General features: G+C 47.4%; 1 protein-coding gene across 1 annotated transcript; it reads right to left on the bottom strand.

Moving 5' to 3' along the window:
* Window positions 1-403: 403 nt before the first annotated feature.
* On the bottom strand, window positions 404-23,776 carry SLC38A2 (solute carrier family 38 member 2). Its single transcript, XM_069629831.1, has 16 exons — window positions 23,394-23,776; window positions 21,698-21,875; window positions 19,834-19,918; window positions 19,621-19,736; window positions 16,508-16,581; window positions 16,324-16,416; window positions 16,014-16,095; window positions 12,813-12,895; window positions 12,293-12,351; window positions 11,231-11,407; window positions 10,977-11,056; window positions 10,410-10,510; window positions 8,335-8,459; window positions 4,945-5,089; window positions 4,157-4,254; window positions 404-3,129 (listed from the first exon to the last, which is right to left on the bottom strand). Exons 2-16 carry the CDS (start codon window positions 21,820-21,822, stop codon window positions 3,028-3,030), a joined length of 1,545 nt encoding a protein of 514 aa, XP_069485932.1. The 5' UTR covers window positions 21,823-21,875; window positions 23,394-23,776; the 3' UTR covers window positions 404-3,027.
* Between the last annotated feature and the right edge of the window lie 230 nt (window positions 23,777-24,006).

Below are 24,006 nucleotides of genomic sequence, written 5' to 3'. Positions count from 1 at the left end.
ATAAATAATTAAAAACACACATTTGGTAAGGTTGAAAGCCACTGAAAATTAGAAGCTGGCATAAAAGTTAAGAAGTTGCATCTTTAAACACTATTAAAAAAAAAAGAATTAATTATGACCCAAGATGTAGAACATATAAAGAGAGGCACCTTTGCGAATACATAGAAGTAAAAAGTAAACAGGCCCATGCAGTTTTACATAAATGGTTTATGTAGTGATTTACATAAAACATATTTAAATACAATAACACCCAACCAAAGTAGGTATCATTTATCGACCTCGGAAGGATGAAAGGCTGAGTTGACCTTGCCGGGATTCGAACCTGCAAATCGCACACAGATCAGGAAGCGCTCAATCTGCAGAGCTATTTTACAAACATAATAAATGAACGCACAAATGCTCGGAGATTATCTATGCATTTATTCGTTACAAGAAAAAAAAAATAGGTTTCATTGAAACTCTGAAAGATTTTGCCAACAATTCTAGCAGAACTGTTGACGTCGAACAATATTTACACATTTACAAAACACTCCAATGCGGCAGTCTATATACACACACTGATGACATCACAAGAACAGTAATCTATTTGATTATTTCCATTTAAACCAGAAACGAGCAGCCCAAAAGAAAGGGAGTGGATTGTGTTGCCCATGAACTTGCCATGCTCTTGTTTGAATAAACATTAGCCAGCACAAAAAGCCATCAAGTCTCGAGACTGATCTGCTCCTTGCAGATTGCCCTCATCATGGAGGAACACAGTTCACAGAACGCTCTTACGAGATACAGGGTGACTTAATTACAAAGTTATGAACATCTGGCGGAAATAACTAGCAATTATATACATATACAGTTTAAAGGATTAACCCCATTATTTACAATATGTACATACCAGATATTTACATAGATACATCATAAATATTGAAAAACATTGGCAGACACTGTCATGTTTTATAAATAAAACACAGGTATGAGATGTTATGGAAGACCCTTGCAACAAGGTAATAAAACAGTGATAAATACAGGTATCTGGACATCTTGGTACATGATTGAGACCGCACCGTAGGAGAACGTTATGTCACCATTCACAAATAAACATGGGTAGTTGGCTGCAACGTGGCACAAACTTACAAAATTCATAGTGGCAAAATACAAGCCATCTCTTAATTGGTTAACGTAAGTCTTGTGAAATCTGCCACCACACAGACAACTACACAGTTTAGGCGGTGAATGGCTTTTTTCATAAGTGTGCGGTTTTCTTTGGAGTAACAAGGTCACAGTGATGCACTTCTATTGATTTCCGATTAGTTTGGGGCTGAAGAACGGCTTTAAAACAGGACAGTGTACTAAAGAAAATCTACTGGATCCAGTTAGTGCCCACACAAATGCCATGTGCGCTTTGTGCTAGACACAATGAGAAAGTCTCACATGTTATAAGCACAGTGAACTGGCCAGGATTTTAACTGGATTTTTAGAGGGCAAGGGAGAGGAGAGCAAAGGGGGTACTTGTGAGCAAACACCATAATGTCCAAAAGACGCATTAGCCAAAAGTAAATGGCTAGAGATAATGGAGCCTTGGCGGGCATGTAAGAAATGGTGTGCTGCATGTAGGTGTAGAATTGAGATGGCAAGTGACTTTTTATGGCTGGCTAGTAGCTTAGCAACCGTTTTAACACCCCTTTCCCCAACTGGGGTTAACACATCAGGGTTTCTGCCTTCAAAAAGAGCAAAAATGATGGCTAGAACATCTGCCTCTCATTTTACAAACGACCCAGAATGAAAGCATACGGTATACGAATGCTGGCCATACCCTTTTTTCTTGTCATCATGATGAGAACCATATAGAAGTGCATCAGACATGAGATGTTTTCATCAACAAGTTACTTCAAAGATACAGGCATTCAGTTTTCAAGCATGACAAGAGTATGCACGACTTGAGCAGCCACATTACAACCGCGGACAGCGTGGTCACGGCACTGAAAACCCAGTCTACATATTGTTCAAGTTTAATGCGAAGACCGTAATAAATAGCAAATAATCCAGCCCGCCTGGAAGTGGCAGAGAAATACTGTACAGCATTACGGACAGAACTTCGGTCAACCACGGAAAGAGTGTAAACACAATCTATAGTTTGTTAATAGATTGTCCCCTTAAAGTAAAAAGGCTTGTAAGAGACAGTAAACAAAGGCTGCCACCTTTTTTCAGTAGATGCTTGCAACTCCATTGCTCCCTACCTGTTTCTCGTAAGTACCAATAGCGTCAATTAAAAAGGAGCTGCAGGACGAGCTGCAGGACGCATTTGCCTACGAAAATAATTGTTCACACTTCAGAATTTTCATTGAACTTTTAAAAATAGTGTATATACTCCCGAGGATTTGTTTTAAATTGCAAGTACGATACAATCCATTCGAAAAACGAATTCAAGAGGTATTTGACTCTGTACTGTGCGCGTTTCAAATGTAATACACTGTGCGTGTTTAAAATGTTATAAATTAAAAACACTGATTTTTCTCTATGCTCACATTATACTTACAGAAATATAATGACTGCCACAAAAGCACAGAACATCATTCCCTCAAAGTGAAATATTTTTGGTACAAAAAAAAAATGAGTGCGTCACTTTTTTCTTCTATCAGTTTCAACACTTCGCCGTGGAACATTTATTACTCACATAAAATGCGTTAGGCACATTCAAGTAATAAAATTATTACATAATCCAAGTAACAGTTAATGACACAAGCCAAACTTGTGGCGTAATAAACGTGAGTTGCGACCATTCTCTGGAATGGAATAAGATTAACACCTTCCCTCATTCAGAAGCTTTGCAGGATTCATGTTCTTAAATGTCCATTTCCTAGTGTAGAACAATTTCGTAGAGTTCAGAACTACATCAAGGAGCCTGCGTAAGACTCTGCATGTTCGAGGAAGCAAAGCAGTATGCACGGATGAACGTTCCCTTCCCAGTAGACAACATTTGAGCGGGCAAACCCTTCTACTGCGAACATTAGCACGAGCAGATAGGTTAGTTAGTTAGTGCCCGTCAGAAGACGCTGCATTCTTGGTCCAGTCGAGAATTATCAAGGTCATGCTTCCAAACATAACAAAGACTCCACTGATTAGAAATATGGTGGCCTAGAACGAAACAAAAACAGCAGATGAGAGGCATTCAGAAAAATAAAGCCTGCAAGCACAACCATCAAACATAAATCTGACTCACTACAAATTCAGTTCATTGGAACACGGACCTGCGGTCAGACTAGGATTCAAATGTGTCAGGTTACACGTTAATTGTGAAGACATTCAAACAAATGGGCCATTAGAACCTGGCTGACTGAGATCCCATCAGTTTGCTCGGAAAGTGGGTTGAAGATGTTCCGAGCAAGCTGCTGGCTGCTAGACTGGTATGTTCCGAGCAAGCTGCTGGATGCTAGACTGGTATGTTCCGAGCAAGCTGCTGGCTGCTAGACTGGTATGTTCCGAGCAAGCTGCTGGCTGCTAGACTGGTATGTTCCGAGCAAGCTGCTGGATGCTAGACTGGTATGTTCCGAGCAAGCTGCTGGCTGCTAGACTGGTATGTTCCGAGCAAGCTGCTGGCTGCTAGACTGGTATGTTCCGAGCAAGCTGCTGGCTGCTCCAGTTCCTATTCTCCCCAATGTTGAGAAACGACATCTGTGCAGTTTCACAACTTGAAGAAAAAAAAAAAGAAAATACAACCCAAGAGGTACACGTAGTCCCTTCTTCCTTTCCATGGTCACGACTCGGATGGATTGGACAAGGGAACAGCAGTGGGTGGGCGGGGTTTTAAATATGTGGAAATGGGATGCGTGGCAGGGGTTCACTTACCTCGGCCCCGGCGGGGGAAGATGGCAGCCTCCCGCTCCGAGGAGGCTTGAAACGACAGTCGGGGGTACCATGCGAGCCTCCCAATTAGCTGGGAAGCCGACTAATTCCCCCTCCCAGCTCCCAAAACCAGGCAGTAATACAATGTAATCCTATTGAGTAGGCCAGTGAGAGGACATAAACATAAAATGGGCAGGTCGCACAGGTACAAAATGGCAAATTGTGCGCACTATGTAGTACACACACACACACTCCCAATTGACAAGAGGGTAGACCTAGCATTCCTGTATGCTTTACTTCGCAGCAAAGAATCACCTACCCCAATCTTCTGCACAGATCTCATGGGCTCCTTCTTCACTATTTTGATATAAAAAGCAGACGGCAGGATGAAGATGAGCATTGCAGCCGCAGAAGCACCTGTGAAACACAAAGAAAGGAGGTTTGCCAAATTCAAAACTTACACATGGGACCCACCAAACTGAAATGTGCTGTTGCAATTAAAATTGCACTGTGGCGCAAACGGTGGAGCCCCTCCTGCCAGACCCAAAGTTACTGTAACCCAGAGAGAGCAAGTACAACATGGATGACTTCAAATAAAGCAAATTTAAGACCCGCTGCTTGGGACATTTCCCAATGTGGAGTACTGGCCCAGAAACATTCTTGTAATCTCACTTCTGACATAAGCCGAAACGCCTTTACAGCCACAGCTGATCCGAAAACCAGACAGAGGTTCCCCTCCCCACGCCCCACCAAGCACAGGAAGAAGAGGACTATATTAATTGAAAGTTTTAACCAAAACAAAGCTTCACTGTAGCATTGTGTCTGTGCGCAAACAGTCTGACCAGAGATGGACACCACTCCACCTCTTGAACGGCTAATGTTATGCTGCCTGCCAAGGGCCAGCATAAACAGCATTTCCTATTACGAGGGCCACATAAACAAAGCCTTCTAGTTAGTTAGAGCTTATGTTCTACCACAGAACGGTTAAGAAGAAGGTCATAATGTTAACTACTGGGAACAAGCAAACAAACGCACCCCATTTTACTCATCATAAAACAATCTTGACGAAATCCTTAAGAAGGACAGTCTTTCAGAGGATGAACTCACCTATAAAACCAAAGATGTCACGGATAGTTGGGACAAAGATGACCAGCGTGTTGGTGAAGGCGAGGACGATGATGGTGATGGCGATGTGACGGAGCCAGCTGAAATCCTTTCCTGCACACAGGAGCTGGTTGATCGAGCTGCGGATCTGAAAGACAAGTTAAAGGTTTGCAGTGACTACAGGTGATCCACACAGGCAATACAACTCAAGACAAAAGGGTCACGCAGGCCGGGAGGCTGCACCCTTATAACAAAGAAAAGGTACAGCGTCGCAGAGGTAAAGTAATCCTATGGCGGGGGCATCCCTGGTGGTCGAAATCATGTCCCTTACAGTTATAAACCTGATCATATCCAAGAACTAGTCTACAGGGGCAGTGACATTGGAAGGACTTGGTGCTCTGATGCGAGAACACCTCCTGCCAATCGTAGAAAAGCATTAAACCTACCCAAGAACCTCTGCTCTTACTCCAAGGTTAATGTACGCCAACACTCACACACAAAGAGGGGGACCCTCCTACTTTATGGAACCTAACTAGGTAAATGTCCCCATCAGCAGACAGAGTGGCGAAATCTAGTCCGCGCGCTGTTGAGCCGCCCATCTATGTGAATAAAGACATCTAGGCATCACCCACTTTTATTCATGTACTGCCCAGTCTATCCATTAAAAAGAGTCTGGCTGTCAGTTCCCATGATTCTCCAGGGTCTCAAGCGCTATGGGGACCTATCGGGATAGAAGGTCAACCTCGGGAAATCGGTGGCATTTATAGGAGGGGGTCTGCCAGATCTAGAGATAAATTATGTTAGGTGGCTCCCCTTTAGATTACAGGAGGAAGGGTTCCGGTATCTAGGGGTCCAAGTGACACGCGACCCCCGAGGGACTTCTTTGCGGCAATTTCCCCCCGCTCTGGTCTGAAATTAAAAAGGATATAGAAAGATGGGCAAGATTGGGTCTCTCCCGGATGGCGCGCCTCAACCTTGGGAAAATGGTGATTCTCCCAAGTTTCTGTTCCTCTTTCAAATGCTTCCCGTACAGGTCCCGAAGACGTTCTTTACAGAAACGAATTTCCTCTGGTCCGGCAAAAAAACATAGGATCTCCTACGAGGTATTAACAAGGCCAAAGGAAGACGGTGGGGTGGGTTATCGGGAGTTGGAGACATACTACAGGGCCTCTCAGTTTAGAGTACTGGTTGACCACTTCACCCCAGGCACTGAGAAACAATGGGTGGCTAAGGATAATAGAGTCCTTGCACCCGTCACAGTTGAGGAATGGCTCTGGGTCCCCAGAAAGAACATCACCAGGAGGGTCCTGAATCACCCAGTCCTGAAAGTCTTATGGTCCCTATGGAGGGAGGGAGGTTACTACTCGCTGGCTCACAACCTGGCCCTCCCCATTGAGCTGCATCTGGGCATCCCCTTTATAGACAATATAGCAGAGCCAGCAGCGTATCAGAAATGGTTTGAAGCTGGTCTAAGCAGGAATGGACATCTTTGGGTGGGGGGCTCATTTCTACCCTTGACAGATCTGGAGTAGGCACTGGGAATAGGCACCCTGTCACCATTCCGATACCTTCAACTCAAGGGGGTCCTTATTGAACCTTCGTGGGGCGACACTCTCAGGAGAGATCTAACCGATTTCGAGAGACTCCTCATCTCCAACCGAGGTTCCAAAGGGGTGATATCTCGCCTCTATAAACTCTTTTTGCTCTCTGCCCCGAGGGACCCACCACCAGCTCGATTGCAATGGGGAAGGGATCGAGGTGAGGAGATGGACGACGAAAGGTGCTTAAAAATGTGCAGGCGGGCAAACCGCTCTATGGCCTCGCTGCAATTTCGGCACCAGGCTCTTAAGGTTATACACAGGTGGCCCTACCCCCCGCAAAGGATAGCCAGAATGAGAGCGGGGTACCACCTGCACTGTTGGAAGTGTAAGAAGGTAAAGGGAGATTACATCCACGTGTGGTGGAGGTGCCCGAAGGTCCAGACATACTGGAGAGAGGTGCTGTCCTGGGAGTTGATGGAATAGAAAGGTCCCTGTGCCCCTGGCTCCTCCTCTTTGGGATTGATATAGGGGACGGGATCCCAGAGCCACATGTTGCAGGTTATGTTGGTGGCGGCCAGGTGCTGTCTGGCACAGAAATGGAAAACTTCTTGTATGCCGGGGGAAGAGGTATGGGTCACGAAAGTGCGGGCCATTTACGACATGGAGTTCCTCACTCATCTGATCGATGAGTCCAAATCAAACATTGAATAACTATGGCTCACCTTTTTTGACAAATATGGTCACCCGGATTAGGGGTGGTTGTAACCACATCAAGGGCTCCCCCCGGATGTGAAAGCCGACACTGACTGGACCAACTGAAAACGGCTCAAGGTTTGGCCCAAAACTCAAGTGTGCAATGAAACTAATGGACAAACATGGTTAGGCTCTCCATGAACTCGTTATGCGGAACACGTATGAGCACTTGAACTGGTGGTGGGTGGGGGGGATAGGGGTGGGACGTGTTATAATTGTGTCTTGGGGATTTATGTTTTATTATGGTATGCATTGTTATAACGCAAAATCCTAATAAAATTTGATTTAAAAAAAAAAAATCTGGCTCACAAACCTTGCAACAAAAATTGTGAAACAATACATTGTCAGAACACCCTCAATTAGCTGTTACCAAACCGCTCTCTTCTTAACTCTATACTACAAAAAACCAAGAGTACATCCATGCCTGCTCCTTCCCATACAACGTCAACCAGTTTCAGTGGCATTCAGCTTGTTAAACCACATTCTTCAGGACATAAACGCACATCTCTGGGATAATTATCAAACCTTAGGTTCGTTTCAGAGTCTTTTGTAATAGGTAGACTGGGCAGTAAATGAATCCAAGTGTGTGATGGTACAAGTGCTAGTTTCCATTTTAAATGGTGTAAATTAAGAGGCTCTTAAGTACTTACGCAGGGACTGTGTGTAGCCACTCTGAGAAAGTCTGTCGATAGGGACATTTACCTAATTGTTAGGTTACATAAATTAGGAGGTTCCCTCTCTGTGTGCGAGTGTTGATGCAGTAGTTGGGCATTAGAGAGGGTCATTGGGTTTAAGTTAATGTACGCCACCCATTACTTAAAGGTTAACTCCCACCCGCCCCCCCTTACACATTCTCCCTGGGATGAGCAAGCATTGGCTGCCGTTCGCACCCTGAAATCATACTGTACACAAAGATGCATCTAACCAGCTCTTCAATCCCCCCTACCACTCATCCAAGAGCATATTCAAGGCACGGCCATAGAACACCTGGAAAGATCTTCTGCAATAGAAGACCTTGCAAGTTTACTTTTCCAAGGCTACTGATCGACATTCTGCCTTTTATACCCAGGGCATGGACTGAAAAGAGAAATATATTTACCGGAAAGATGACGACGGGCACAGTTAGAGTGACAGCAACGAGGACGGCCAGGCGAACAATAAGGAGGATCACACCGGCATCCTTGACATGGGAATAAGTATGGAGCAGTTCCGGTTCCACGTTTCCTGCAGAACAAAAGAAACAGCGTGAATGAAACATGATCTATACTGCTGCTTCATTCATTCATTACATGCCCCGTGTTTATCTATACTGCTGCTTCATTCATTACATGCCTCGTGTTTATCTATACTGCTGCTTCATTCATTCCATGCCTGCATTTATCTATACTGCTGCTTCATTCATTACATGCCCCGTTTTCATCTATACTGCTGCTTCATTCATTACATGCCCCGTGTTTATCTATACTGCTTCATTCATTCATTACATGCCTGCATTTATCTATACTGCTGCTTCATTCATTCATTACATGCCCCGTTTTCATCTATACTGCTGCTTCATTCATTACATGCCTCGTGTTTATCTATACTGCTGCTTCATTCATTACATGCCTCGTGTTTATCTATACTGCTGCTTCATTCATTACATGCCTGCATTTATCTATACTGCTGCTTCATTCATTACATGCCTCGTGTTTATCTATACTGCTGCTTCATTCATTACATGCCTGCATTTATCTATACTGCTGCTTCATTCATTACATGCCTCGTGTTTATCTATACTGCTGCTTCATTCATTACATGCCCCGTGTTTATCTATACTGCTGCTTCATTCATTACATGCCCCGTGTTTATCTATACTGCTGCTTCATTCATTCCATGCCTGCATTTATCTATACTGCTGCTTCATTCATTACATGCCCCGTTTTCATCTATACTGCTGCTTCATTCATTACATGCCCCGTGTTTATCTATACTGCTGCTTCATTCATTACATGCCCCGTGTTTATCTATACTGCTTCATTCATTCATTAAATGCCTCGTGTTTATCTATACTGCTGCTTCATTCATTACATGCCTGCATTTATCTATACTGCTGCTTCATTCATTACATGCCCCGTGTTTATCTATACTGCTGCTTCATTCATTCATTACATGCCACGTGTTTATCTATACTGCTTCATTCATTCATTACATGCCTCGTGTTTATCTATACTGCTGCTTCATTCATTCATTACATGCCCCGTGTTTATCTATACTGCTGCTTCATTCATTCATTACATGCCACGTGTTTATCTATACTGCTGCTTCATTCATTCATTACATGCCACGTGTTTATCTATACTGCTGCTTCATTCATTACATGCCCCGTGTTTATCTATACTGCTGCTTCATTCATTCATTACATGCCACGTGTTTATCTATACTGCTGCTTCATTCATTCATTACATGCCCCGTGTTTATCTATACTGCTGCTTCATTCATTACATGCCCCGTGTTTATCTATACTGCTGCTTCATTCATTCATTCATTACATGCCATGTGTTTATCTATACTGCTTCATTCATTCCATGCCACGTGTTTATCTATACTGCTGCTTCATTCATTCATTACATGCCCCGTGTTTATCTATACTGCTGCTTCATTCATTCATTCCATGCCCCGTTTTCATCTATACTGCTGCTTCATTCCATGCCCCGTGTTTATCTATACTGCTGCTTCATTCATTACATGCCTGCATTTATCTATACTGCTGCTTCATTCATTACATGCCTGCATTTATCTATACTGCTGCTTCATTCATTACATGCCTCGTGTTTATCTATACTGCTGCTTCATTCATTACATGCCTGCATTTATCTATACTGCTGCTTCATTCATTACATGCCCCGTGTTTATCTATACTGCTGCTTCATTCATTCCATGCCTGCATTTATCTATACTGCTGCTTCATTCATTACATGCCTCGTGTTTATCTATACTGCTGCTTCATTCATTACATGCCTGCATTTATCTATACTGCTGCTTCATTCATTACATGCCTCGTGTTTATCTATACTGCTGCTTCATTCATTACATGCCTGCATTTATCTATACTGCTGCTTCATTCATTACATGCCTCGTGTTTAGCCACACGTGTTCAAATGGCTCATTGCGTTAAATCCGAGGTACACATACCATAAAAGGTCAGATATCCAAAAAGGGCAGCCAGCAGGTACATGAGAAACATGGCGAAGAACGAAACATTGGACACGTTCATCATTCTTTGTCGGCTGCGACTGGAAGCAAAAGTACATATTAGAAGAGAAGAGAGCCTGGCAAGCCCAACAGCTAGCAGAAGCTGGTTTGGGGGTGCCATTCACACATCTTTGTGACCAACATTTAATTAGGTGTGTAAAAAGCAGAAATAAGGCACATCTAGTTAAGATGTAAAAGCACCAAAGGGCCATTAGGAATGCTTGAAAAGAACAGTGGGCTGGGCTCCCACAGCCCAAAGACGGGCTTAACAAGGGTGGTTGCTATGGCAGTCTTGTAATAGAGGGAAGGTTAGAAATGTCATTACCCCCGCCTCAATAAAAAAAAAAAAAACACGCCCCCCCCTTCTTATGGCGACATATGACCCCTCCCCCCCCCGGTGGATTTACGTTTCTGCGTACACTGCCTGCTAAGCCCACTGGTGCATGTTCCAGGGTTGGCCCAGGTAAACCCAGAGAGAGCGAGCAGCCATTCTAATCACCGACTTACCCCTTCAGCTCCTCGTAAATGGGAAGAACAGCGGGATGGCAGACAAATGAAAACGTCAAGATGGGCACAGCGTAGACTGTCTGAAAAATAAACGGGTGGGTAACCATTAGAACAAAAGGGCAAATACCCGTTGCATGCAGTTTTGAAATCCAGACACCATCCAAGAGTAATTACTACAAACAGAAAGGGCAAGTTAGCAAATAAACTTCCAAATCTCATTCTGAAACACTGCTAATGAAATGGTGCCCAGTTACCTGAGAGTTCCACACAAAATATTTTGGCTTGCACAGGTCATCGCTTGTGAAATTGTCAGCCATTTCCTGGAGTGGTGCATATGTCGAGGCCAGCACTGCCAAGGAGTGGTTCACGGTTGCATTCAAGTCGTGGTCCAGTTCCAGCGGGCAGGGAATCTGGAATTTCTTGTAAATCACCTGCACGGAGAACAAGCAATGAGAAAAGGGGATGACTTTTACTCAAGTCTCTACAGCAATAGGGGGTGGGGGGGGGGTTTACAGTTATCACATGGTCACTAGTTCACGTGTGCATATATTGTCAAACCAAATTGGCTTCCGCTATTAAAATGAAAAAATAAGAGGGCCACCTACACACAAAATATTAGACACTAACTTACTGAAAAGATCCAAATTAGTTCCAATAATTCATTAACCGTAAAAAAAAAGTTCACCAGAAGAGATCGTCTCGTTATGCACACATTTGAGAAATACACAAGCCCTCCCACAGCAGGACACGCTTTACAAAGATGTTTGAGAGTTTCAACTTCCGAACAGGCCAGGCTCTAGTTGCCTCCTTACAATCGCCCACTATTGGTGTGCAATATATTAAAGTAAAACTAAAATCCTAGCAACAGGTCTATTTGGAATACAGGTACTGTAAGGCTGGGGGAGGGGTAAAGGGTTAAGAGGTGTTTGCTGGAAAGTCGCATATTAAATGAAATGACATTGGAATCTATTTCCGAAACTATCGTCCACAGGCTTATTTCCAATTAGCCAGGGCGTTAGGTTATAAATGGTTTTACTTAAATCTATTACGCACATGAAATCGTGTACTTGTTGCTCAAGTTCAATGCAAACGCTCAAACACCACTGTATAGTACGACCTACTAGCGTGAGGCCTCGTGTAGGAGCTTGAGACAGCAGGTGAGGAATGCATATCCTTGCCTGCTGTTCCAGATTGGCTGAGCGTCCTTCCCTGGATGAGAATTAAACCGATCAATCTCTGGAATGTGGATTGTTTACAGCTTCCATATCTGGGTGCATCAGTACAGAATTGCACGGGTAATGCGAGGCGACACTTACCACAATTAGAAAGAAGAGCATACACATCAAGGACAAGCCACTTGTGTATCCCAAGTACCCTGGAAGCGTAAAGAAACCAGATTTAAAATCGTACAGAAAACATGTATGCACTCTTACCAAAGTCCCAGTACTGGAACAAATAAATGAAATCCAAACCCTCTTTATCATACAAGTGGAACCCCAGAATGTTTAGTCTATAAAGCTCCCAGATCTGGATTTCAAATCTCTAACTGGATACCCTGGAATGTTTTCCAAAAAGGTTCTACACGGCTGCAAAAATCCCAGAAGGGCTGTTTGCACTATGAAGGGCTTTTGGTGGCAGTGCATACTACAAGGCCATCTACCTGGCCACCATCATATAGTAATAATTTACTTAAAGGGCATGGCAGGGCATCTGCAAAATCTTATGCTGTGGAGTCACAGTCCACAATACTGTTTGTAAGCAAAACATGCAAGAAAGAACCGTAAACTAACGAAGAAATTGCCTGATCGGTCTCAGTAACACACTAAGATTTCTTACCCAAGTTCTTCAACAGCGACAAGGGCAGGATAATCAATAACGACACCAAGATGACCAGGAAGTCACCATTTATGTACCACGCCCTGGAAAAACAACAATACAACACATCAGCTCAAGAGCACTTATCAAGCAGCACGCAACATTCACACGCACGCGTGTATGCCAACTCTATAGTCACTGCAATCAGTGAGGCCACATTTCAGTCAGGACAACGGACATGAAGTCAGTTGCATAACGGAGAAGGGATACAACCCCCCCAACCCCGCTCAACACACTAAAATGTAAAAGGACAGCCCTTATCGACAGCTCGTAATTAAAGAATGGAGTAGGGCGACTAGACGTCCTGGTTTTGCAGGGCAGTCCCGGAATTCGGCCCTCTGTCGAGAGTTTTTTTTTATTTAAAAAGCATGTCCCGGTTTTGGGGAAAAGGAGGGTGACACAACTGGATCACTAACAATTATAAACTAGACAGACCTCAATTATCCCCCACCCCTCTTTTAAACTAAACAGACCTCAATTACCCCCAACCCCCTTATAAACTAAACAGACCGCAATCCCCCTCCTCACCCCCAACCTTCCAGGTACCACCCACCTGCATTTACTGCTTGTGCTACAGAGACTAAGAAACCAATAACAGCTCCTTCGCTATTAACGTGTTGACATCCCGCAGGTAACACCACGCAGGTAATGTGCAGATACTGGAATGGGGGCAGGGCCAGGTGGGTCGTGTTAAAGTTGCTGGTCGTCTCGGTTTTTTGTTTTGAAAATCTGGTCACCCTTGCCTGGAGAGAATGCATTATATAGGCGGTCCACCCCACAACTACTAACTCCTCAGAGATACACTGGGAAGGGAACGGGGTCACAGTAGTGCCATGCACTGGGAAGGGAACGGGGTCACAGTAGTGCCATGCACTGGGAAGGGAACGGGGTCACAGTAGTGCCATACATCCCCTTTGCCACAGCTTCGGAATGGGACACTACGACTATTGCACCGCCTTCTAAAGTGGAGCAATGTCTTTTACTCTGAAAGATTAAGACGGATAAGCACAAGTAATCCAATATTTATACTGCACCCATCACCACCTTAGTGGTCCTCGGTGCCTGGCCTGGCCATAGAGTTCTCCTCTGAGAAAGGTACAGCAAGCTAAAACCTGGGCGTAAACCCTCCTGAGTGTGGTGCAACCCAGAGAACAGGCTAAGGGGCTCCCACGCCTTTGCAAATGATCTGAGCTACCCCTTTAGTTGCATTGCTAGGCTGTTTGGTATCAACAAACAATAAGAGTTGCTAACAACGTACTGCTCAATGTGCTCCATAAAAACATCTCCAGTAGCATTAACAGTCCATTTAATCAAAGAGACCCCATCTTCCCCATTAGAACATCCCAGTAGTTGGGAATGCAGAGAACAGATAGTCTCTGTAAGCGGAAGCTCCTGTGACCAAATGCCATGCTAAACAGCAGAAGACCACATCTGGAAAACTTGGTGGGCAGCTTTGATGTTCCCAAGGAGGGTCACTCTGGGAATCCCTTTGGGCGACTAGTTGAGGTTAGACTTCGTAGCACTGTGTGAAGCCCGCAAAACTAGCGTGTATACCTGAGGGACATTGTCGCCCGGGGTACCCACACAATGGAGTTGCACATCCTTAACATTAAGGGACGTAGGACCAGAGCCAACAGAGGATCCACACGTATTAGTACGGTGCGTGACACCAAGTGACTTCCTGCGCTCTTGCCATGAGCAAGGATCCCAATGTGTGTGGGACTGGTACCAATAAAAGGCAAAAGGGGCTTTATGGAACAGCATGTATGTCACAGCGGCTGCCTGCTATTTAGTCTATTTGAGGATTCAATGTACACTAACACAAACTGCCTAGCATCTGCAGGATTACAAAGAAACAACAGCCAAAACATTCTACTAGCAGTCATATATGTGCCCTAGAGTGGCAACAGACCTGGCCCCATTCACTGCCGTCCTTTCCGTGACTACTAGTAAGCGTAACCCGAGCGGGCAAAGCAGGCTGGCTCACTGCTAAAGGGGTCCTGCACACAGCATAGTGGAAGCCATCAAGCGTCTGAGGTACATAGCCATTTCAAGCAGAGGGTCAGTGCTTTATCACTCAACGCACTTGGACTACGCCATTAGTTTTAGGCCCCATGGGCGGCATGGACTCCATGCAACACAGGACCTTCTTGGGAAGGAAAGAAAGCGGGTAGTGTCAGTCTACAGCCCAAACATGCTGCCACAGCTGTAGACAATAGGCCTTGGGTGCCCTCTACGCCAGGCGCCCATTAGTATTGATCTGAGATAGGAGGAGTAGGGAGGAAGGGCTAGGGGGTGGGGGGAGCAGGTGCAGGAAGTCAGGGGATCTAGGCTTGAGCAAATGCTGAAGGGAGGGGGAGGGGGGCAGACTCAAGCTCACCTGGGAGGGTTCCTGTGGGGATGTGCTGGAAGGGGTCCTGGGGTGGAATGGATAAGGAGGGCCTGGCCCCAGTAGGTTACATATGGGTCCAGGCATCAGTCACAGCAGAAGGGGAACTATTTAGCAAGTGCGAGTAGGGGGAGGTGAAAAGGAAAGTCTTGCAACGTTTCCAGAATGATCCGGCTCGTCTGAGAGGGGCGAGGCTCCTGCCAAAGAAACCCCCAGATCCCCCCCCACCCTCTGCTTGGAGAAGCGTCTGATCTGCAGACAGTTGGAGCTGGAGGACCAAAGGACTCTAGCAGGGAGGTATTTCGGGAGAGTTTGAGACAATGAGTTGAAAAATGTAACCAGTGGGAGCCTTTTAAAATCTGGTATGGCTGCAGCAACAGATTAGGGCAAAGACCCTCTGAGAGGTTGCCTAGTGGGAAAAAAATGATTTCCGTGTAGGCCAGTAGGGCGTGGCCCCAGGCGTAATCAAATGGACCTGGCCTAAATGAAAAGGCAGCGCCCCTATCACGACTGTTCGACAACCACTCGTTGACCACTTCAGATTAGACTGTGATCCGTTTGCTCTTGCAGGCCACGCTGGAGATGACGTATCCCATATCCGCTACAGTACACATATCATTCATTAACCAGGGAGGGCCATTCACCTCTGCGGAAACGCCGATAAGACACGGCCAACTGATGCAAGAGTAAACCAGCGCGGCGAACAAAGCCATTTCCAGGTAAACAGAGCGCAAGTGCGTTTCATGGCAATATTCAACACATGTGTTACTCACCCACTGCCCTCTTTCACTCCCGATAACTCCTGGATCACCAACGGCAGTTCATATTTCACTATGTACAAGTAGCTGGACATGGCTGCAAGAAGAAATATATAAATAAAAAAGAAATCTCATTGAAAAAAATAAACAGCTCAAACATAAACGTGTCTTCCCGGCGCACTAGGAACAGGGCCCAAGTGGAAACCAGACCTCGCGGTGAACTGGTCTGCTGGTCGCTTTGATGTGCCAAACGTCCCTGAACTCGGATAAGCCCACCTCCCCCCAAAGGTAGGGCCGGGTAAGGAAGAATCCAAAGGACACTCACCGCCTATGTTCTGCATGGTGATGGACCCGGAGGCGGCCAGCTTTCCGGGCAGGCCGAACGCCTTCATCCCCAGCTGCTCGTATAAAAGGGACTCTAGAGAGAGCATGGAAAAAAGGGTGCATGTCAGCCAGCAGGCAACTACACAGCAGTGCACACAGCAGAAGACAAGAGGAGAAATACACACCTCCCTCATTCGCAGTCTTCAGGAGAAGATGGATCGAATACAACGAAAAGATGGCCACAAACACCAAGAGCACCCTGAAAAACAGAAGAGGGGGTCATGAAACATTAAGACACAGAAAGCAGAACGGAAAAACTGAATGCGGGTCCGTGCTGCGTGGACGTCCACCTTCAGGGTACCGGCCCATGTACCGCTGGAGTACTGGACTTCTGTGCACATGCGCTGCAATGGCTATTGGGCGCCTAGCTTTGGGGCAAGCTACTTTGCCTCCTCGTGCGAGTGCCGGTATGTGGCACCGGCGAGATAACTGGGGGGGGGGGAGTTGGGGGGGTCCTACATTGAGGGCCATCAAGTGAAGAAGTGCTCACTCGGCGGAACTTGTCCTTTCAGCCTCATCTTTCTGCGAAGGCGCGCTACACTGGGTTTGTTACGGTCGAAAGCCAAGTACAAACAAGGGCAGCGCGTTATTTTGGCAGCACGTTCTGTAATCCTTCCAAGATAATAACCCGACATCGAACTTTTTCCAAAAGATTCTAGAAACCATTCTGTATTTACACGCGTCAGGTACTCAGCCCGAGTTCGTGTGTATTACAAACAGCGCCAGGGACGTTTCTGTAGAATGCGCCCTCACTTGAGGGGCCCAGCGCCCCCTAGGAGTTCAATCAAACGTGTATCAGCCGAAAAATAAGCGGCTACATGCCATTAGGCACGAGTTCTAATCCCGCTTCTTGCCCGTTTGGCCAAATGGGCGGTCTTGGGCAACACCCGATGGTGGCGCTTGCATACACGCTTGCAGCATTACATTTGACATGTTCCCCTGTGAAAGCTGGGATTTGCAAATCCACAACATGTTGGCTGAAAAAACAAAACCCACAAGGCAAATTAATCCCAGACTACAGAATTGGACTTTTGTTTAGCAACGTGTCCACCGCCTTGAAAAAGCCCCATTAAATAGCATTTAAACTTCTGGAGTACAGACAGACTTCACCCAGGCAGCAGAAAAGTCGCCTGTTACTATGACAGCACAGAGCCAAGCTCTCAAGGCTTCCCAAATCTGCTCCTTGCTTACCCACCCTACTCATTCCCAATGCCGCTAGGGCATCCCACCAGCAAGTCAACAGCTGACCAGCTTACAGCACAGAGCCAAGCTCTCAAGGCATCCCAAATCTGCTCCTTGCTTACCCACCCTACTCATTCCCAATGCCGCTAGGGCATCCCACCAGCAAGTCAATGGTGAGCCATCTTACAGCACAGAGCCAAGCTCTCAAGGCTTCCCAAATCTGCTCCTTGCTTACCCACCCTACTCATTCTCAATGCCGCTAGGGTATCCCACCAGCAAGTCAACAGCGGACCAGCTTACAGCACGGAGCCAAGCTCTCAAGGCATCCCAAATCTGCTCCTTGCTTACCCACCCTACTCATTCCCAATGCCGCTAGGGCATCCCACCAGCAAGTCAATGGTGAGCCATCTTACAGCACAGAGCCAAGCTCTCAAGGCTTCCCAAATCTGCTCCTTGCTTACCCACCCTACTCATTCTCAATGCCACTAGGGTATCCCACCAGCAAGTCAACGCGGACCAGCTTACAGCACAGAGCCAAGCTCTCAAGGCATCCCAAATCTGCTCCTTGCTTACCCACCCTACTCATTCCCAATGCCGCTAGGGCATCCCACCAGCAAGTCAACGGCGGACCATCTTACAGCACAGAGCCAAGCTCTCAAGTCATCCCAAATCTGCTCCTTGCTTACCCACCCTACTCATTCCCAATGCCGCTAGGGCATCCCACCAGCAAGTCAACGGCGGACCATCTTACAGCACAGAGCCAAGCTCTCAAGTCATCCCAAATCTGCTCCTTGCTTACCCACCCTACTCATTCCCAATGCCGCTAGGGTATCCCACCAGCAAGTCAACGGCGGACCAGTTTACAGCACAGAGCCAAGTTCTCAAGGCATCCCAAATCTGCTCCTTGCTTACCCACCCTACTCATTCCCAATGCCGCTAGGGTATCCCACCAGCAAATCAACAGCGGACCAGCTTACAGCACGGAGCCAAGCTCTCAAGGCATCCCAAATCTGCTCCTTGCTTACCCACCCTACTCATTCCCAATGCCGCTAGGGTATCCCACCAGCAAGTCAACGGCGGACCAGCTTACAGCACGGAGCCAAGTTCTCAAGGCATCCCAAATCTGCTCCTTGCTTACCCACCCTACTCATTCCCAATGCCGCTAGGGTATCCCACCAGCAAGTCAACAGCGGACCAGCTTACAGCACGGAGCCAAGCTCTCAAGGCATCCCAAATCTGCTCCTTGCTTACCCACCCTACTCATTCCCAATGCCGCTAGGGTATCCCACCAGCAAGTCAACAGCGGACCAGCTTACAGCACGGAGCCAAGCTCTCAAGGCATCCCAAATCTGCTCCTTGCTTACCCACCCTACTCATTCCCAATGCCGCTAGGGCATCCCACCAGCAAGTCAACGCGGACCAGCTTACAGCACAGAGCCAAGCTCTCAAGTCATCCCAAATCTGCTCCTTGCTTACCCACCCTACTCATTCCCAATGCCGCTAGGGCATCCCACCAGCAAGTCAACGGCGGACCAGCTTACAGCACAGAGCCAAGCTCTCAAGGCATCCCAAATCTGCTCCTTGCTTACCCACCCTACTCATTCCCAATGCCGCTAGGGCATCCCACCAGCAAGTCAACGGCGGACCAGCTTACAGCACGGAGCCAAGCTCTCAAGGCATCCCAAATCTGCTCCTTGCTTACCCACCCTACTCATTCTCAATGCCACTAGGGCATCCCACCAGCAAGTCAACGACGGACCAGCTTACAGCACAGAGCCAAGCTCTCAAGGCATCACAAATCTGCTCCTTGCTTACCCACCCTACTCATTCCCAATGCCGCTAGGGCATCCCACCAGCAAGTCAACGGCGGACCAGTTTACAGCACGGAGCCAAGCTCTCAAGGCATCCCAAATCTGCTCCTTGCTTACCCACCCTACTCATTCCCAATGCCACTAGAGCATCCCACCAGCAAGTTAATGGTGAGCCATCTTACACCTTTAGCTTGGGGGGTAAAGTCAAGCGACACATCACCTACACAGAAAGAAAGGACACTTACATGAAAAGCGCGATGCCGGTGTTGGCCATGGCGTAGGCGAGCCCGAGGATGCCGCTGCCCACAATGGCATTGCTGAGGTTAAACACGGACATGCCAAAGGAAGTCGTGCCCGGGCGCTGCAAAAGAAAAGAGGGAAACACGTTTACACTCAGCCATGGAACTAGAGTCAAGGGCACCAGAGAAAGTGGGGGGGGTCTTTAAAGGGGCACTTACATATTCAGTTTCATATTTTTTCTTCTTCAGGGAATTTTCGAGTAAGAAATTCTGATTCTCAGCATCCATTTCTTCATACCGACAGCTAGAATGACAAACACACACAACATTGGCTACAGAAGCGACCCCAGCCTTGTTATCTGCACGACAAACCGAGGCGATTCATTCGGTCTACTGGAGAGGCGATGGAGCGTCCCGCCAGCTGCAAACACCAGGATATATAAAGAACGCTTCATTATCATAAACAAGCGAAGAAATAGACCCCAGTTGCCCACGCTGCATAACCTTCCCTTGGTAACCCGCACCTGTCGGACCAACCAGTGGCATAATGCGCCCGATCTATGCCAGGTGTCTGCAACCTCTGGGTTATTCTGCACTACAGAGCCCCTCAGCTCCAACCAGGGGTCATGGATCTGAAGTCCAAAACATCTGGTGAGCAACATGTTGCAGACGCCTGCTCTATGCGAACCTACACGCCACAGGGCCGAGGCCCCCAACAGGACCTACTTGGGATTTTATTCCCCAGCGGCCAAACGAACGAGTGAGTGCCCTTCAGCTGGCGTAGAACAAGGCCCACTCTCGTGCATGCAGCGCTGAATGATCCAACAACTAGCCGGTTAAAGGTGAGATTCATGGTTTACCACTTACCCATATGGAGTTCTCCTACCTGCCTGCCAGCCCCCCCCACCCCATCTCCCTCAGCACAAGTGTCCTTAATGTGCCTAAAATTAGACTTCTGCGGGGTGTGTATATATATATAGGGGGAGAAGGAGACCACTGTTGGGAGACAATAATTCGGCCCGGATTTAACTTTGCACTCATGGGCTTGGATTATTGATCGGATAACGCAGAACTACAAGTCCCAGAATCCAAAAAGTTATTTCCAGGATTAGTCTCTCCCAAACTGAATGGATAGTGTCAGCATGTGAGAACAGTATAATGACCTGACGCATCCTTAAAAAACAAACAAAAGCACTGCTTTCAGCAAAGGGGAGAACTGGTGATGCAGACCCATAAGACTCGGGTGTGCTGTTTTGTGGGCCACATTATTGGAACCCTCACAGAAACACAATCACACCTGAAGCCCCGCAACTATTCATGGCCCCTCCAAACTTACCCCTTATAGTCCATCCCACCCACCTTTTGATGGATGTTAATATGCATTTATAGTACATCCTATCAGTGGTAGCACCCCACTAAAAATACAACGCCTCTTCAAAAATGTGTTTTAAAAATAAAATAAAAAATAAGGCATTCGTCTGAATCCGTGGCGCTATAGCCAGACATTAATCCACTATAAAGGCATGACTTATGTTATTGCATACACTATACAACACATTCTAACCACCTTATAAAGTCAATGTATTTGTTAAAGGCTGGTCACAAACAGAATCGGTCACATCTATTCACTGACACTGTTAAATAAAAGCACACAGCAATGATAACCCGAACTCTTAATGGTGCCACATAAACGCGTTACTTTGATTATTTTCATTCTAATGTTGGCCATTGTCCTTAGTCACATAGCATTGTATGCACACCTGGAGAATACGTGTCCATGTAGATAATTTGATTTCGTGATGAACTACTTTGTACAAACACAAGTAATTTTGCCCAGAACGTTTATAATTTATAAAAACACGATTATGTTTTCATGAAGCGCTTCTTCGCAGATTATGCTACTGGACAGCGCTATGGCCCAATATATATATATATATACACATATACACACAGCGGTTTACCGGGAGAGTCGTGCATGCCATGCACACAATGCTGCCCCACATCGGGCCGGAGGCTCATAACCCACTGAGCTATCTGGAAGGGAAACAAGGAACAGAGAGACACACACACACACACTTCTGACCTCTTGAGGGCGATCTCGGAGGCGTACTGGTCCGCATAGTCGTTGTTGGAGCCGTTGCTGTCGCAGTCGTCCTCCTCGTCCCGGGTGGGCACGGTGCTGAAGCGTTTCATCTTCTCCAGGGGCATGGCTGGGGATGCTGCTGCTGCTGGATGCAGATGCTGCTGCTGGTCCTCGGCGCCTGCGCAGAAGAGGACAGGGAGGAAGCGGTGACGTCGCTGCTGCAGTGGGTCCGCGCCGCGGGCACGTGAGTCAGCCCCCGCCGCCCCCCTCCTTCCCCTGCCGGCCGGCGAGTGGAAAAGTACCAAGCGGAAAAGTACTAGCCGAGGGGCCGCGGGGCGCATGCGCGCCGGCCGGCGCCCACCTTCCTCACACCCCCGCCCCTGCGCGCGCCCAACAATGACTGGAAATGTGTCGGCGCCCAGACGGGAATTAAGCTGCGTATAACTAAAATTAATCTGACCCAGAGCTTTGGGGACACCAGAACCCGTGGCGGTCCAAATTAAACCTAACCCCCCCTCGGCTAGTACGACACCGGACGAGTAATAACGCATCCTGGGGACACTGAAAGGACAGTGCCGACAAAATGGTTCAGGAACAGGCGCCCGCGTGGCCTCTAAAGAAGGGTGTTGTAATGGCTTTTCTGGTTTAGCCTCTCTTCGCGAGCGTGGAATGCACCTGAGGATTCTACGCTCGTGCCGGGAGGTTGGCGGTTGGAAGAGGATTAAGGGAGACGTGGGGCAGGGGAGTAAGGGCACCATGTCCATAGAAAATCATTTGAAACGGTACTGTTGAGTCACGGGTTTTGTAACCACAGATGGGCAAATAACTGACATTCAGACTATTTATCCGACTGGGATGCTTGGAATGTACATGCGCAACGATTATTCTGCCCCAGGAAATAACGACTTCAGTCACGACATCCAGATGCAAAGCGTATATTCTCGGGGAGAGACGGGGGCGACTATTTGGAGAAAATATGACCAGTGCCCGCCTCACTGCAGCTATTTTGAGGGGCAGGGGCGCTTACTGGCCCCTGAAACTTCCACTCCATGCATTCTTTATTTATAACCTGTCAAAGCAGCCCGTGGTGGGCCTCTCCCTGGAACCCCAGTTCCGAGGCCCAGGGCGTTTATTTACATCCACTGGACAGCACATGGAGGCCTCTTCGGCGGGGAAAGGCGCGCGGCCTGGGGGTGAGGTGATTAATGATGAGGCGCCTCCGCCCAGGCGGGCGGGCGGCGCGAGGGCCGCTCCCTCCCTCCCCCGCCCTTCATGGGCTCCACAGAAGCGTCTGATGCAATTCTGCCGCACATTGAGGCATCTCCGCGCCGCTCCCTCCCTCCCCCGGCTCAAGTTCACTCGCTGAGCGGGCAACGCGGCAAGAGGGCGGCACGCGTGCGGCTCTGTCCGTTAATCGGAAGGATACAGAACACGGTCACCGCGCTAGGCATGTCTATCATCGGCGGATTGATATGCAAATATAAAACTGGGGCAGCGGGATGAAAAAAACCGTCAGTCATTCCAAAGACAGGGGAAAGCCGCCCTCGCTGACAATATGAACGTACCACACTCGGACAGCACGATTTTACAATGGCAATGAAGCAATTTTATGCCACCCGGTTGCCCAAATAATATTATTCGTACAGGAAAAAGCATGTTTCTCAACCGTAAGTAAACGTTTGGAAGATTCACTCACCTCAAGTCTTTCTGTGCCTCGCTTGTGCCCTTCTCAAATCCTTCGATACGACGGGAATATTTCAAATTAAATAAAACCGTACCTTAAAACCGAATAAAAATACTCCCAACGGAGAACACAAAATAAATAGCAAACGGATACTAAAAATATTAACTATGCGCAGTAAAAAAAAAAATATTAATAAAAATCTGAAGGTGCGCGCCGGTTCAGTACAGGATCCCAAAACGAGCTATTGCTCTTGTGCCGGCCGCTGTCGAATTACCGCAAACCTGGGCTGTCCTTTCGCTAAAAGGAGACTCTGGAGGAGGGGGTGTGGTGAGGGAAAGGCCGGGCGAGGGGGGCCGGCCTCGGCTCTTGCGTCAGTCTACTCCAGCGACAACAATAATACGAGCCGGCGTGGTGCTCAGGGGCGCTCCCTCCAAGCCGTCCCCTTTGTGTATCAACAGAGCGGGCCCCGCCCCGAGACAGCCCCCGTCCCCTTCTCTCAGACCCGCCTCTTGCGCCCAGAGGGGTGGAAAAAAAGTCAAGGCCAACCCGCGCACCGCGGCACCGGCTCTAGTCTCCAGGGCGGTCATGTGAGAAGTTCAAAAATGCAAGGCTGTCAGCAAAGCGC

The sequence above is a fragment of the Ambystoma mexicanum genome, chromosome 12, assembly GCF_040938575.1.
Source record: "Ambystoma mexicanum isolate Mex_15411 chromosome 12, UKY_AmexF1_1, whole genome shotgun sequence".
Lineage (NCBI taxonomy): Eukaryota > Metazoa > Chordata > Amphibia > Caudata > Ambystomatidae > Ambystoma > Ambystoma mexicanum.
This window is presented reverse-complemented; position numbering and strand designations above follow the sequence as displayed.